The sequence below is a fragment of the Micropterus salmoides genome, unplaced genomic scaffold (genome assembly GCF_014851395.1).
Source record: "Micropterus salmoides isolate LMB-PRFRI ecotype aquatic unplaced genomic scaffold, ASM1485139v1 Ms_hic_scaffold_9, whole genome shotgun sequence".
In the NCBI taxonomy this organism is placed as follows: Eukaryota; Metazoa; Chordata; class Actinopteri; order Centrarchiformes; family Centrarchidae; genus Micropterus; species Micropterus salmoides.
The window spans coordinates 12559606-12577707 of NW_024044681.1; the positions used below are offsets into that span (position 1 = coordinate 12559606).

Consider the following 18102-nt stretch of genomic DNA (forward strand, 5'->3'; position numbering starts at 1 on the left):
TTAGATTTTTGAAACAAAAACAAACCCCTGGTTTTAGCTTCATGGAATCAAACTGAGAAAACATTTACTCCGGCTTTGTCTGCCAACACCGAGACAGACTGAAAGAAGAAAATGGTACAAGAGAGTGACCAAACTGGAAGGAGGCATTTGCTGGGGGGCGGGTGGAGAAGGAGCTACATTTGCAGTGACTATTAATAATGAATTTCAATTTCCTGAAGAATGTTAATATATATTTTGGGATGTAACTTACTTCATCCTAATGAATAAAGGTGTTTCCTTACAAACTCTGGTTAGAACTTTTTCTTTTCTCTTCCCTTTTGTCCACCATGCCAACACGGCCCAGCCAATATACCAAAAACAGTACAACTGTCTCAAATGAAAGTTGCAAGACTGGGTTGCTGTCATGGCAACACTGAGCCTAAATGCAAATTATAATAAGACCATTCAAAAACAAGGAACATGCAGGTCACATGCCTTGGGATCCTATTTTGCACCACATTTCACTGTGGTCCAAATTACAACTAAAACACTTGAGAAATATTGCCAGCCTCAAGCTCACCACCTGTTTGTGGTTGAGTATCAACCAATTTCTGAAATGTATTTTCTGGAAAAAACACAGACATGGGGAGAATATACAAACTCTACACAGTAAGGCCTGGAACAACCAAGGTTCAAACCCACAACCTCATTGCTGTGAGGCGACAGCACTAACCACTGCACCACTGTGCTACCCTTAAATTTCAATTCAATTTCATTTATTTTGCATCAATTCACAACACATGTTACCTCCCGTATTGGTAATATTCACCAAAGTGCAGCTGAGGCTGATAATTTGCCCAATACTTTGATTTATGACAAATATTAATTTTTTTCCCACACCACCTTACCCATTACCAGATAAGAAATCCAAATGTAGATTGTATGTTAATAACAGGTGTAGGTGTATCTTAGATTGACACATGGATATATGCTGCTCTGAGTACATCCCTTACAAATGAAATGTTAAATGAAAGTTGAAACAGTTGAATCTTAATTGTGTGTATAGTAGGACTGGGAGGATAACTAACATTACACAAATATACATTTTTAGATTTTTCTTTTGTTGTAAATAACACCTGTAGGTAACACACTGAATTGTTAGTGAGAGGTTTAAAAAAGGCTTGTGAGGAAGAACAGCAGTTGGTGAGAGACTTCTCTGATAGAGCAGGTGTTATCATTTAAGCAGGTAGCAGAGCTGGGCACCAGATGGGGATGATTGACAGTTTGGATTAATGTGAAATTGTCTCACTGGTTTTTGTGCATCTGGTGGCCTAATGCAAAAAGTTTGGATAAAAGTAAGGACTATAAAAAATTATAAAGAAATACAGTGAGCTATTACCAATATTTCCAAAAGAGTTTCTGAAAAAAAGAAAACTTGTAAAAAAAAGTTTTAAATTGTGAATTTATGAACAGTGAAGATAAGGATTCAAGGGTTCAAAACCCAAGCTTTTGAGCCTGACAATTATATCTGCTCCATCTATGAGTATAACAATTGTACAAGGGTTCTGGTGGGTCAGCGGCTGAACAATTTTGGCCCCCAAAAGCAGAACTCTACAACAAAACAATGTGCACAGAAAGGGTTGCCACTTGTTGACCTGCTTACACATTTTAACTCAAGGCAGCTTTTGCTGTTCAGACTGATTAAAACCATGAGATCTATGTCACAGGTGAGGAGAAAGATCACTACTGATTACACTTGCCTGTATATTTCATCACTTCCCTTTCTATTTCATCATGTGAAAGCCAGACGGGACCTTAGAGGTTCACTTAACTTTCAGCAGGAGGTGAGTTATGAGAAGAGAAAAAGGTTTTGGAGGGGGGACCCCTTTTTGTCACCTGTCATACTCAGTTGTGAATCTGAAACTAATTAAAGCAGCATATGTGCCTCATTTGAAGCAAGCCCCAAAGGCAGGTTCAAGCCAGCGAGTGCCAGCCTCAAAATACAAACACATCTATCTCTATGCACACACAACCACCTTGAATAAAGGGATCCTATAGTGCCACTGATATAAAATTCCATAAAGGGACTCTCATAACTAAATCAGTGCAATTTTTCGAGCTCTAAACCTTTTTATCCAAAAGAGGTTAAACTGGTTTCCACTCACTTAAAGTCATGATGCAGTGAATGTGGAAAACATGTCGGAAACTCAATTTTGTAATATTTTTGCAGTGACCCAGAAAGTACAACCCCGTTGACATCCCTGCCCTCCTAAGAGAATTCAGCACATTTGTCTTTCCCTTTCAGAAACACATCAGACATTCCACATATTTGTTGACCAGCAGAGACCCAGGAAATGCAGCTTCTCTGCAAATGCTGCAAAAGTGTTACATGAAAAAAATCCATGAACCCTTTCAACCCTTGTCTGTATTTTTTCTGCTTTCACTCTTTTTATTCACAGGGATATTGCATACTCACTAGATGTCTTAGAAGGGCATATCAGATATTGTTGTTTTGAGAAAAAGTTACTCAGATCCATAAATTGTCATGTTTACTAGCACTGTTGTATGTGTTTAAGGATACATTTATAAAAATAAAAAAGTTTTTACATAGGTGGATGGGACATTTTGAGCCTTAATATTTTATATGCATTTATTCCCATCATGCTTTGGGTATTGTAAACCGGACGGAAAATATTGCCATAGAGTCGGTCACACCCAAGCCCAATTCTTACCCTATATTTCTTTACATGTTAGTGAATCTGCACAATGGGAAGTCATGCTGAATTAACTACTAGAAGTTCCCATTTCCACTGTAACTACTTTTGATACTGAAGAAAATTACTAAATATAATGACTGTAGGGTAAGATCTGAAGTTTTAAGGAGATCTTTTTTAGATTATTTCAAAGCAGATTTTTGGACATTTATCCTCGACTGACATCAGGGAATCTGCTACTTCATCAATGGAGGGAGCAGGTTCCTTTGATCCAGCTATTATGTTCTCTGTTCAGATTTGAGTTATGATTTGGAGAGGAAGGGGGCCTTATTTTATCTATTTTTTAATGGTATGTTCACTGGGTTGAGGTATAGCAAGGTTCAACTAAGGCCAAAACCATCTCATATTCAACCCACTAATTCTTTTGTGTGCACACAATCATCAAACTGGCTATCAAAAACCTGCTACTGTGACACTTTAACCTTCCAATATGTCATGTTGTCAGTTATGTCGGCAATGCCATCTGTCCCTTTGATAGTCAGTCGACCCAAGATCACCTGGCACCGCTGTTTCTGAGGTCTGCAAAGACTCAGTTTTCAAGTCAAAAGAACAACATTTAAAATTTGGCCAACTTTTCAAACATGTCTTTCCCAGTCTTTTCCAGAGTCAGAATAGAAACCATGAATGAAAATACACATTACAGACGTGGAGCTACACATCAAAATCCCCACACAAACTCCCCCTCTGTGACGGCAGAAAATTGTTTTCTCCTTATTTAGTCTTTTATGCATGTGCTTCTATTATAACTATTAATGGTATGTCTTACATATTGTTTTTTTATCCGCTTCTTCTCATACTCGGTATATTAGTCTGTCCACATGTTTAGGGTTTATGTCAGAGCTGTGAAATTGTTTTACTGTTTTCCTTACTGTGTTCCTCTCTCACCTTGACTGTACAGTTCAGGCTGGGAGAGGGTCTCTGTTCCCCAAAACATCGAAACCTTGACAGTCTAAATGATCATGCGTCCCTTTGCTCTGGGCCAGACATTAGTTACTGCCCTAGGAGACAGAACCTCTGTTGTAGTACTTCTCTGTTGGTCTCTTTTTATTAATAATTTCTTCAACGAAGACAACTGTTTGTAGTAACACAAGTATTTGCTCAATCCCTCACCAGGAATATACAATTTCCACGACACCCTCTAAACAAAAATACTTCCCTAATTTGGCTACCTCTTTGAGCAGTAATCAAGTCTGAAGAAAAATTGCTACATTTGTAGCACATCAATACCTGATTTGGCCCATTGTGGCCTTGTCATTTAGTGAATGCCTTGTCTCTTTAATGATACCCAAATGTGACAGCTTAGTCCTTGGATTAAAGGAAAAAGTCCTGTGCTTCATCTGCCACAATCCTGCTGTGAGCAAAGTGGCCATTATACTGTTGTATTGCTCTCCACTATTAGATCTCTGAGAGCGGCTCAATTATCTCACTACTTTCACAGGCTTGCTGACAGCCGTGTTGGCAGGTGTGTCCTTTCCAGATGCGCTCACCTCTCCGGATGGGAAATTAGTCAGTGGGGCTAGCCATCAGCTAAAGCAACTGACATCTTCCACCAACATGCCCTTTCATTAAGAGTGAGGAGATGGAAGAGAGATGAGAAGAGCAAACCCTGCTTGAACATCCAACACCAAAATGCTGGCTCTGTACTGTGGACCACTTTTGTACATTTTGAGAAAAAAAAACTACTAGCAGAGAGTTGATTTACCTCATGCAGGTAACATGATGACAAAAGAAAATCCTCTATCAAATAAAGCCTGGCTTATTGATGGGCACTATTGTCCCACAATGCAGCTGCACAGAACTGACAAAATAGTGTACAGTGGTGCAGTACCTCCAGCTCAGAAACACGAAATAATTAAAACATCCTTGTGGAACAATTTTACATTTTATTCCTTGGAAGATACAGTTACTCTGTATGATGTCTGTAGGTGCACGCATGGTATACTATACTATGCCACTGCCAAAATAAGCGCATTATTAACACAAATAAGCAGTGTTATACTTTACAGAATATAGCATGTAATTGGAACATGTGCTGTTTGGGATTTGCACTAATAAACTGCCGATTTATAATTGAAAACAGGGCCATAGCCAGAATATTAGAAATACTCAGGTTCATTAGTCCAAAAATATCTCAGTGCGCAGTCCATCCTAATAATTTTCTGACAAGCCACCAAACAAAGTCTGTAAACTTTTCACATTTTAATTATATTTTCTGCACATTTTTATCTCCATACACAAAGGTCTAAATGTTAGGAACATACTTCTGGAGGAGAAATACTAAATCTATTTAATAAAAAAAACTTTTTGTACTAATCAATATATTTAGCATATTTTAGCCATTGTTAGGCCTGAAAAACTCACTGTTTAGGTTCAGTCACACTGCTCCTATCAACCTCATTTCCAGTAATAGTCGGCAGATGTTTTCAGTAAAAAAGAAAACTGATAAATCCACTGCCCAGTACCTGCCCAGCACCAAACAGCAGATAGACAAAATAGTACAGGGGAAGGCGTTTTGATCAACTTGTTTGTTCCTTCTTTTATTGTATGAGTTGATATAGTTTTGTAAACTCTGCTATTCTTCTGTGTGAGCATTTATGAACTCCTTTTCTATTGTTTTTGTTTCGAATGAGCGCCTTTAACTCTGTGGGTCTTTCTAGTGAAAATTACTTTTTACCACAAGAGCTTCTTAGAAGCCAGAGTTGCAGTGGCGTTTATCCACATGCATAATAAAACCAGTCATTATGTTTGAGTTTTTCCAGTTTCTGGTTCTTTCTCATTTCAGCACCAGAGCAAAAGCTTAATTTATAAGAACAAAATGTTTCAACGAACACTTCAGCTGTAAACTGGCAGCTCATCTCAGAGCCTCTTCGTTTCTCTGCCGCATGTTTAATTTGTTCTCTCATGCCCTCCATGCCTCTTCCCCTGTACCTGGCCTATTTTAGTGGGAAATGGACAATCTCGGGAAGAGCCTTCAAGCTCAATAGTGTCTCAGCTTCCTCTCTCTTTTAGTCACGACAAGCGGGGCATCACCATGGCAACAACATCTGAGAGGAAATGGGAAGCCAGGCGGTCAGTGCTGATGCTTTTCTAACAGTGTCTGACTTGGTGTCACACACAGCGCATGGAAATATAGACATGACTTTTTTTGTTTTTAATACATCTGGAAGCACTAATGAAATAAAGGCACTTACCTTTCCGGATTGATTTAGCTCAAAATAAAGTGTATTTTCTAATATGAGGTATACAGTTAGTAGTGGTGTTGACAGTGAGAAAACGTTGGCAGAGAGTGCTCACGAGGTCCGACCGAGTTCCTGGGTGCTCAGACTGAAAATGGCAGTATTAAAAAAAACACAAGTGTAACGGTTCTCCCCGAAGTTGTACTACTGCACAGTCCTGACTCGAACTGGCGGCCTCACAACGTTAGCGTGGAGGCTAAAACCCATGGACACTAGCGCCACTCGCCAGTGCATCTCTTATGGCGTCGGGGACTGAGGTTTACTGACTGTACAGCCATTTGGCTTTCGTTACACAAGAGGTTGGATTGGTGGGGAAATGTGTGAGGTACAGGTGAGATAATCCAATTCAAGAAGGCTTATTACATGCCAAGACCTTCACACAGCGTTTTATAATAGTATGAGAAAGGATTTTACAACCCTTGAAAGTAATTATGAACAATAATTTTATCCTATAACTGTTAAACTGTAGAATTACACTGTTTATGTTTCAAAAGAAACTAGCAGGGATCTTTGCTGGCACATACTTGATTGCTTTAAAACAGTTTCAACAAAAAAAACCCCCTGAGCATTAAACATTTATGAATATGGGATTTATTATAATACCGTTGTAGATTGTATTAGAGTCTTTAACGGATTCAAAAATGCACAGAGCTCATGTCTTGCTTTGAAGATGTTTTCAAGAGTTTGGTAAAAACAAAAATAAAGACTGAATGCTCACAAGTCATGGCGATGAAGGAATATGTCCATCTTGATAGGCAAATTATACACCTATGAAAATATTGTTACAGGTATTGTACAGTTGTTCAGTTGCATTGCCAGTCACTGACTCATAACTGTCAATATTCATTAAATTAAAGGGCTTGAACAACAAAGTGATTCACTATTTACTGAGCTACCATCTTGAATTCAGGCTGGACACCCACATGGATGGATGGACTGGATGATCAGGCGTTTCTTCACGGCTGTGTTGGTGTGCACCGACTGTGCTTGATTGATATCTGTGAATCTACTGTTTGTTTTAAACCTGTTAAATATATTTTTTTCACCACTTGAGGGCAGCAGAAACAAAGTGTATCACCACACTGACATATCACCACCTTTAAAGGAGACCTATTATACTGCATTTCCAGTCTTATATTGCTGTTCTGTGACTCCTGTATGATACTTTGCATGATTCAACGTCGTATACAGACTCTTCACGCAGGGCTTCATTTCAGCATCTTTCTGAAACAAGCTGTAAACGCTGTGGTCTCTTTAAGACCCCCCCCCCCCCCCTCCTCAAAGCCCACTGTCTTCTGATTGACCAAGACCTGAAGCATTTGTTGTTTCCGCTGAGCGGTACAGACAGACCGAGCGTATATGGTAATATGTGGTAAATTACCATATATGGAATACCAGCTCAGTCTAGCTTCATGTGTTATCAAAAGGAGCGGTTGGTAGAAAAATCTGTTGAAACAGAGAGTTCAGAACATGAAGAAATCTGAGGTTAAGGCTCACAGGGATTTCTTTTAAATACTTTAATCTCATCATTTAATGCTTTGGCCTTGTTTAACATGAACATCCAACATTGTAACATTGTAGATAAGTCATAAAATATGGAAAATAGGTCTCCTTTAAGTTGATATGGCAAACTTGTCTACTTACACACCCAGCAGTTACAGAGCAACATTATCATTAATTTGGAATAGTGTTTCTGGCCTCCTGATGAATGTAAGTCCAATATCTACTCTGTTTTAACTCTGTTTCTGGTCTGTACTCCTGAAGTAAAGCGCTGTTAAATGCTCCACTATGTTCACCTGCTAGCATTGTTGGGCAAGTTACTTCCAAAATGTAATACATTATAGATTAGTAGTTACTGTCATTTGAGAGTAATTAGTTATATTACAATATTATTGTCCCTGAATATTTTGCATTATTTTTGAGTTACTTTCACTGCTATTTAATACTCACATTATTCTGATAGTATGATGTGCCTATATAGGTGGGTTTTAGTGATGTAGAGTTGCGCAGAGATGTGTAGAGTTATATCCGCGGATCGTGTGGGTCTACGTCATAAAAATTAACCTTCTGATTAAGAGGGGATGGGTGAAATAGGATGAATAGTCTTCCCACTAAGAAAGACGCTGTGCGCATTTATGCACAAGGTACAGCAGCATAACGTCATTGATTATTTGAATCTCCTAAGACTTTTTATATTTATCTTCTGAAGCGGAAAAGGATCAGCGCTATTTTCAGAACAAACCAGTTTTATCCTTCAAGGAAAAATGAGCAAGATTAATTTGATGTAGCAAATTTGATCAATATGTTGAGTTTGCATTTAAGGTTATGCGTTAAGAAATGTTTGAAGGCTCTGTTGTGTGTATTTGTTGTGCTACACAGGTTGAAACTCCCTAATATTCAGCATAGGCTTTATGGATAGAAGTGAGGGTTAATTATATTTAAATGTTTGATAAAACACCTGAACCCTGCACTAATGTTCATTCACCAAATAGTGTATGCATATTAATAAAATCCCATCTCCATCAATCCACCGTGAACATTCATTCATCTGGTTTAATCCCACGTTCTTTTGCCCTTAATAAATATTTTATGTGAGGGAAATACAGTAACTGAATATCACTAATACAATATTCCACTTTTTCTCAAACTAAAAAAATGTTACATTAGAAACACTTAGTAATGAAACAGGATACATCTGATACCTGCTCCTTTTACATTTACTATACACAAAGGTCAAACGAGTGACAGGTTACGAAAACCACTTTTCATTTAATTTATTTAAACCTGCATTAGCTGATTGTTCTTTTTTTGACTACTCGGGGGAAGTGGCAAACTGCTGCTTATTTACAAATCCAGCAGTTACCGGGCAACACTATCGTTTATTTGAAGGCTGCTAAATGCTCCACTATGTTCACCAGCTAGTTGCTAAATGCGCCTGTTTGCCGTTTGGTGATGAGAGAGTAGTGTAAAGTGGGTTTTTAGAGCTTTTATGCTAAAAACAGCCTGCTGCTGGAATTATTTGAAAAACAATTTTCTATATGCATGACATTTAAACATTGTTCACAATTAAATTAAATAAATAATGTATATAATATCGAAGTGTTTGAATTCTGACTGTAAAATTAAATAGATACTTCAGTCATGCACTCAAGCATAGATTGCAATTTTAATTGTAAAATCTTCATTACTTCAGATGTACTATAATTCATGCCATATAATTAAAATATGTAAAGATAATTAAAATTGCATGAGAAGAGCAAAAACTTTCCCTTGTCAATGGTCTCTCCCACTCACCAACCTCTTGGTAGGGGTGAATCATCATAATGTATCATTTAAAAAAAAAAGACTCTTGATGCTTTTTTAAAGACGCTTGGGTATTTCACATCTCATATACCATAACTAGCCCTGAGCCCATTTTGCCCCATCTTTAACTTTGATAAAATCTTACCATCTAGTGGAAAGAGAAAGTGCACAGAAGAAACAAAACAATAAAATCATGTTAATGTAACTAGTTAGGGCAAGCAAGGCTGGATTACCTTCCAGGTAAAGTAGGCATTTGGGACCCAAAGGTGCTAAAATCATCGAGTGTGTCTGGGTTTGTTGTAATTTCATTAGTGCTGTTGTGTTGTCTACCTGTGAGAAACACATTCTGAAATAAAATTGTGTTTATCTAAATTACCACATAGGAGCCCATGGTTCATTTGCTACACAGGCCTCTACTTCGACCATTATAGCAAGTGAGTGAAGTCAGTTCTAAGTTTCCTGATGGAGTAAACTGAGCACATGCCTAATAGAACATACATTTGTTCACACAAATCATGAAACTGCAGCCACAAAAAAATGAAAAAAAGAGATGCAATTTAGGCAAAATGAGAAAATGATGTATATCATCTTCATTCAAATTAATGAGAACGAGTAAATGAGGTCTATTTTTGCCTCCACACAAAATCATCTCATGCTGTTGATATAATCAGTCCTGGCCTCAGAGTGGATTTTATTCCTCTGTGGCACCTTCAGGGAAACACTATAATTGGTTAGTTGGTAAAACCATTTCACCAGTGCAGTTCTAGGAGGAGAATAAGAAGCTTTCTTAAAGAAAAAAAAGTTATATCAACATCTTTGTTGCACAGTTAATGGAAAAAATAAATAAATAAAATGTAGCCTGACTGTTCCTTGGCAGGACCTCAGTGGCCTCAAAAGACAGGTCACCACAATCAATAAACGACTGAGACCAGGCACACAGATGACATTTACAGGCTGGGCAGCCTGGCACAATACTTTCTACTGTGCAAAAGTAAAAGTAGGCATGCAGCAGAGACAGGATACAAGTTTTAAAAAAAAAGACATAAAGAGGAAAGTAGAGATACCAACCATGAGCTGCAGGTTCAGTGCTGGGCGCAGTATCTGAGCACACAAGGAGAGGACATGGCAGTTGAGGAGGGAGGTGTGGAACAGGAGGAACAGCATGCAAATAAAGGAGAAATGGGGGAGGAGGCAAGGAGGGAGCGGGGCAGGGGGAGAAAACAAATGACACCCATAAGCAAGCATTCAGAAGACCAGAACATGACAAAAGACACAGAGCTTAAGGGAAATCAAAAGGAACCAAAGGCAGTGCAGAGATAAACATAAGCTTACACACACACGCACACGCACACACACACACACACACACACACGCACGCACACACTTTTCACTGTAAACACTGGACATTGCACTCAGAGGGGAGTGTGGCTACTGCTTGAGGAGATATGGAACAGACTATTATCATGTGCAGCTTTGGTGTGGAGAAAAGACAGACCATCAAGAGGAAATAATTGTGCAGCTGTCCTAATGTAACTGGAAAACACTTTACCATCTATGTACAGGGGAATGCTTTGTATGGCAATGACTCAAGTAAAGTTTTCACAAAGTAACAGTGTTGCAAAGTCTTTGTGCGATGAGATATTCACCAACATGGTTTGATAACCTTTATCTTTACTGTTTTTATGACTTTTTAAAGAAATTGTAAATATAGTTTATTGTAGGGTGATGACTTTACATTTCAGCACTATCACTAGAGACTAGTAATGATCCGGTGCAACTGCAGCCAGTGTGCTGAAGTCCACCAGACGCAGAAGTGTTAAAAAAGTGGACATAATTGTCAGATTGAACGTTTCAGAAAGTTACAAAAATCAGCACTTGAAAGAGCGTTTCAGATGCTGTTGGATGATATCCGATAAGCAGGTGGTTTGAAGCGTACATCTACTTGTTTAAAACCTTTGTGGTCCCATAGATTTTACATCTCTGCTACAACACAGCTGGTAAAAAAGTAAAGCAAAGAATTATTTGGTGAATATAGAGGTGGTTACATCTCTGGTTTTGAATGTTACTGAGTATAAAAAAAGTTGGATAGATATTAAATGTTATTTAAAGATATGTATAGTTTCTGGTAAATTCATACATTTTATATGGTTTATTAGATTCAAAGCATAGCTGCCTATTCATAATCATGCAATTACTGAAGCCATTTACTTAAAATGGCATACAACTCTTTCTGTGTTTGAGATCTTTCCGCTTACTGCAAATGCAAGTAAGACTGGCTTCACTGATCAGGTAGATTTTATATCAGATCTAACCAATATACAAAACGTAGACATATCACAACCAGACCATGTGTAGATATGATATGCATGATACTGCAAATTGACAAATTGACCAGGCTGACTGAGAAAGCAGACATGGTATGCATGGATACATCCCATCCCCTTTCAGTGGAGTTCCAGCCACTCCTTTCTGGTTGGGATATATAGATACCCCAAGATCAGATCCAACCGAGTAAAAAATGAATGTATACCCATGGCAATAACTGTATCTCTAACTCTAACTCTATTAAACAACATAAGGTAGCCAAGGAGAGTCTGGGAAAAACATATGGACAATACATGTGAAATATACTCACTATTTATTAACAATTGTTGGTATACATCAGAACAAAGAAATATGACCACATTACTCCTATTTTAGCTTCATTACACTGGCTCCCAGTATGTTTTAGAATTGACTTTAAAATTCTGTTGATCACTTTTAAAGCTCTTCATGGCCTCTCGCCTTGTTATATTTCTGACCTTTTAGTCCCATACGCACCAGCACGTACCTTGAGATCCTCGGGCAGAGGTCTGTTTTCTGTTCCAGAGTCTCGACTGAAAACTAAAGGGGACAGAGCGTTTGCTGTCAGGGCCCCGAGGCTCTGGAACAGCCTGCCCGAGGAAACCAGGTCAGCTGAGTCAGTGAAGTCCCTTCTTAAAACATACTTTTATAGGAGAGCTTTTCCCGATCTTATTTGACTTTATTTTATTGTATTTTACTAATTTTATATAAATTTTTCATGCTCTTATCTTGTTTTTTTTGTATTATTCTTTACACTTGTTAAAGCACTTTGTAACTTGTTTTTGAAAAGTGCTCTACAAATAAGGATTATTATTATTATTATTACTACAGTTATTGACATGCACTTTAACACTAGAACCGCCTGGGTTCGTTGTATACCTATAACCGCCATAGTGGGTAACATTTACACGATATAAAAATGCAGTGATTTTGTCATTGTTTCTGCTACATGTTACTCCAACACACTTTGGGAAACATTCAGCACCTTGGCTGTGCATTTCCTATAAACACCATCCCCATATTTCAGGCATTTACAGAAAGTTTATTCCATTTTATTCATTATCTTCACCGTGCAGGTCGATCGCTTGCGCTGCGCATTTGTGAAGGGCACGTTCACATGCGACGGCGCTTTTGATGTCATCCACTCGCCGCTGTTTTAGATGTTATAGCCTAGTTATATTCTAAACACAGCTTGAATTTAAATGCAGCATACAATTTACAAAAACGACTGACTGTTGTAGTGTTTTATAGGCGGTAATAATAGCCTCATAATGTCGGCTAGTTCTTACTGTGTACTCCATTGGGCATCCAGAGAGTAACACGTAGCTACAAAAGTTTGAAAGTCCAAATAAAAGTAGGCGATTTATTCGAAAAAATACCCCGATTATCATCAATTCCAAAATTAATAGTAGATTTTTACCCAACAGAAAAATGTATAATGATCACTTTTACTAAAGAATAGCCTACATAGCATTGTAAAAGTTATAGCCGATCAAAAAGCACACAAGGGAGCCGCACTTGAAGGGACCGCAGAACAAACCTCTATCACAGGGAAAAACTAGGCTACTGCAGCATTAGTTTTGATGATCATGTAGCCTACACAAAAGCTATAAGCAGCAGCTTTTATGCATGTTTACTTCATTCAAGTGGATCGCTGTCAGATAATGACCCGTCAAATGCAGAATCAACCTAGGACACATCGCTCATCCCCCACCGTCAGACTCCCCTTCACTTACTGCGCTGAAAAAGTGTAATGCCTGTAGTGGAAAAGGTGTTTCCAATGGCAACAGAATGTTTATCTAAACTCGCGACATGAACAGCGCTAAAATGACTTCTCTATAGGGGTAAGTTATACCTGCTCGCACTTATAGGTATAAATGCCCATTTTTTAAATCTGGCTTTATCTTGACATTTCTTAACATTAGGGGGTGCTACATAACACACTTTTAGGAAAAGTCAAAGACTGGGGGACTTGAATATTACATTGAAACAAAGATACATACAATCAAAAAACAGCCGTGGGTGAATTTGACCCGTTACCCGTGTTACATGCCTACCTGGACTGTAACAGTATTTATTATGGCTGCTAAAGATGGTGTTAGACTATTGTTGTTTTTGTTTATCTGGAAGTTTTGTGCTGTAACACAAATTGCCTCTCGGAGGACATTAAAGTTTTCTAAGTCTAAGACTGCATACCACTGCACATTACAGCTAAGGGAGACAGAAGCAGGGATCACACCTTGCTGAGAATGAAATGATGTGTTGGAGGAAACGTTTTAAAAACATTTGTTAGGGAGATGCTTGCCTGCTGACAAATGAGGCTTGTCCAAAGATATGGCTTTGAGTGGCTGCATCAAAGTGACAACCATTTAACACAGTAAAAGTGCTGAAATTAATGTCAATTGATAAATGCGACATTTGGTCAACCCCTGAATATGGGCAAACAAAACATTGTATTTACCAGTTGCAATGTCCAGCGATTAAATGTACATTAGTGTGCCTTCTGTTTCCTTGGCCTTCGGTCTCAGCTGAGAAATAAGAAAGTGACTCTAAGCTGTCAAGACACAGACAGTTTGTTCAAGAGAGAGAATTGTGCTCAGTACTAATGTGTAATTGTTTGGGGAGCAGTAGGCCAATGCCACACCTCAGCTCTGGTGTGAGAGGCTCGGGGTAAGGGGAACGACACTGTCTCAAGTCCATCTCAGAATTATTAAGGCCTCTGAGGACCCATTTCCTTGAGTGGTTGAGACATGTCAGTGCTAAATAATGCCAAAGGCCGGTCATTTTTGGTTGAAGTACACCTCCGTGAAAACACTGTTAGTGCCTCAGCATCATCTACAGAATTGATTTTTCCATTATTGTGGCATGGTTTTATTGTGTCTTTGGCCAGACACAAATATCAGATCTTGAGTTATTTTCAAAAAGAATTTTAGTTTATGATTCAGACGCTATGAGACATCAGTGCCACAGGTGAATTACTAAATGGCTTGCTTAGAGAAGACTGTTTCTCCCCAATGATGACCATGGACGCTGACTTGCCGGTCTAGCTCACCTCTCTGAAATCGACTAAGCAAAATTTCAAGAAGGTATTAATATTTGATTAATCTACCAGGTGTGTAAAATCTGAAGGGTTAATCCTAAAGCTTTCTCAATAACATGGATGGAGATAAAACACTTGAGAGGATTTGGAGCGTACTTGGCTAAATGAGGTCTTGGGTAAGTACTTGGTCCATGACTGAAGTACAGACAAGAATGCTGAGAGAGACCTCATATATTACAGGAAAATGGGAATGACTGATTTAAGGATTTTTATTTTCATGGGATTTAATATTTTTTTAAAGAACAGTCCATCAACCATATCGACAATCTTGCTATCAAGCAAAACAGTGCCAGCTCTAGATTGCCACCACTTGAAGACGGTAGGGCACTGGTGTTCATTGGCATCAAAATGTAAAATGAAGCCTCTGTCTCTGCTAGCCTCAGCCAACTGAAAGGCAGCATGGCCTGGTAACCCTCATTACACTGTGGGTGGCAGCCATGTGGGACCATCCAATATGTCTGCCGCTGAGTGATTGCCTGTCCATTTTTGAGCAGCCTCCTCCTCCTCCTCAACCATCTCCAGCTTCACAGGTCAACTGAGACATCTGCAATGTCCTCGCTGACATTCACAGACATGATGCGGACACATCAGCTCCATAACTAGTTGCAACGCTTCCCATGAGCCCTTTGGTGACTCACTATGATATGACATCCAGTTCAACATGCAGAGATAACTGCATGCCAATCATAATTATATTGGCAGAAATGCATTATGTGGAACCCTGTGGTACTGAAAATGCCAACAAGCTGCTGGGTTTCCCCGCTGGCAGCTAGATTACTTTTTTGTTGGATCCACTTTCTCTGACCTGCCTTCTCTGCCTCAGCTTTAGTTTGTGATTTCCTACATTTGCCAGAATTTTGCCACTCCCCACAGAGCTCAGTTGATAGAGAACCTGGCATCTTTTTCTTTCCAACAATAGATGTCTCCCTGTAAGAACTGTTGAATGTTGATGAATAACACTATTTCTGAGTCTCGAGGAACTAACAGCACATAATGACTCATCATTTATGTTGTATGTTGTTGATCACCTGTTTTATTGCAATTTTAACATGGGACTGGCGCAAACACTGCGACCAAACAACAAAATCTCAAGATACAAGATATATCCCACTACCTGGTTTGTTAAATGTTTCTTAGGAATGGCAATGTCAGTCGGTTAGTCGGTTTTCCACTTTGTTCCACACTGAAATCTTTCAGCATAATACTGGATGGACTGCCATGAAATTTTGTACCCCTATTTTGTGGCCCCTACAGGAGGAATCCTACTGACTTTGGTAATCCTCTCGGTTTTCCTCTAGTGCCACCACGAGGTTTTACATTTTTGTTTTATAGTGACATGTTTCAATAACTTTTGTATGGATTGCCAAAACATGTGGTACAGATATTCACGTCCACCATACAATAAACTTTGGTGATCCTCTGACTTTAACAATCATCAGGTCAAATATTACATTTGTTAGGTATTTACCTCATAGCACCATTTTTCTGTAGATTTGTGTTTTACCCCCGTACATCGTTTTTAAGATAATAAAAACAATTTCACACTTTATGACAAAATCAGATATAGTGTTGTAGAGTGTATAGAGTGTTGGGGGGTGTGCACCTATGACATCAAAGTGTTATTACAATAATACAAAGTGTCAAATACAGGATTTATGTGTACACATTTTAACACACTCCTTTCAGTCTGTAATATAGTCTAAATATGAGTATATGTGTAAATACTGAATTGAATTATTGCAAATATGTATTTACTGGTGGTACTTTTCAGATAGTGTGTAGCTAGATTATTACCTCCTTGCCCTTTCTTTATGACTTTCATCTCCTTATGGTCATTGTGGAGCGCAGTAATACCTTTAGAAGAAAATATACCTCCACATTAAAAAGATGTGTTTGGCTCCAGAATACGCCTTTCCATGATGTTGAGTGCTATGCTATCACTGATGCTCTCTTAGGGTTGTATGTCGCATGATGACAGTTATTGTGTTGCTATCAAACTTAAATTAGTTAAAGCTGGCTGCTCCAATTTTAAAATGGACAAAATGAGCAAAGTGGGAAAAATATCACATTATCTGGCACACTGTGCATGCGTTAGTCTAGAGAATGTAACATTGAGGTACATCTAAATTCATAACATTCTTAAGTCACTTTACCAGATGTTGTTTATGTAATTTAACACCCCGACAAACATAATGGATATTTGTTTCCCTTCCCTTCCTTGCCTGTTTTATAGTGGGGGTTAAATGAATTGGCTGTCAGCACCGTTTATGGTATTTCATCAATTAAAAGTAATGCTAGCCTGCTGCCTAATTGTTTTATTTGCACAAGGTACACATTTATTATCCGTTTTCTTCATACAGGGATTAAGTGGCATTGTTCAGTCTGTGGCATGTTCATTTAAGGAATATTGTGTTGATGGGGGAGAGAGAGGTGAGGTGATGAGAGAGAAAGTATATGTGGGAGGAGGAATGTTGAATCCCTTCAAAGACAGCAGTGCATTTGTACTTTTGGGGTGGGCTTGTGTTTTTACAAAAAGACCTCCTGTTGGCCCTGACTACCACTAAAAAGATAATAGACTGCCCCAGAGGAGTGTGTGAAGCACATAACGTTGCTTTTCAAGGAAAATCTTTCGTTCCCACTGACATTGAAATGGCAGAAAAAAGAATATGGATAACCAAGCTCACAGAGAAGAAACAGAGGAAAATGACAAGCAGAAAATTCAGTTCCTGAAAGGTGTTTGGAGAATTAATATTTTTTAATAATGAATATAGTAAAATGGCTAATTGTAGGAGCTGGTCAGCAAGATATCGCCATTTAGAATTTTATATAGTAGTGAAAGTAGTAATTTTGTCATTTCCCCATGCCACTTTCTAAACCTTGCCAAGCACTTAAGAGCCATGTGTTGGGACTCTAATAGATTTTTTAAAGTGCTCTATTCTATCCCTCTAATGGGTAACTGATAAAAAAAAAAACTCAATCCCACTCTGATAGATTCATTTGGCAGTGGGTCTCTGATCTGTGCGGCACACTGTGGGTAAATGAAATCAACTGGCAGAGTGTATTATGGTCATATGAGTCTGCTGCCTTCAATCTATATACACAGTAATAATGAAATACCCCTGATAGTTGAGAAGACAGGACATATGGCAGAAACTGTAAGTGGGTTGTTTTAACAGGAAAATATTGGAACTGCAGACCTGAGCTTTGCTTTATCAGGTCGAGCCCACACATCTCAAGTCCCGTTCACAGGGGACTGAAATTACTTGCCTTACTTGCCAACATACTGTACAGTGATTTTTAGTATCCACAGATATTGTCAATGACTATAATTCTCATTTACTTCAGTTAAAGCTCTTTGAGGAATGTG

General features: G+C 38.6%; 1 protein-coding gene across 5 annotated transcripts in view; it reads right to left on the reverse strand.

Annotated features, from left to right (window-relative positions):
* Positions 1-18102, reverse strand: part of cadm1a (cell adhesion molecule 1a) — a 391315-nt gene that overhangs the window by 21959 nt on the left and 351254 nt on the right. For 2 of the 5 annotated variants that reach the window (XM_038708106.1, XM_038708107.1), the window contains one exon: positions 10361-10393. The exons of 2 other annotated variants lie outside the window; for them this stretch is intronic. In XM_038708106.1, coding sequence (XP_038564034.1) covers positions 10361-10393 — 33 coding nt within the window. Of the gene's footprint in view, positions 1-9916; positions 10001-10360; positions 10394-18102 lie in introns of those variants that run through there. One more of the 5 variants, XM_038708111.1, reaches the window with a different exon arrangement.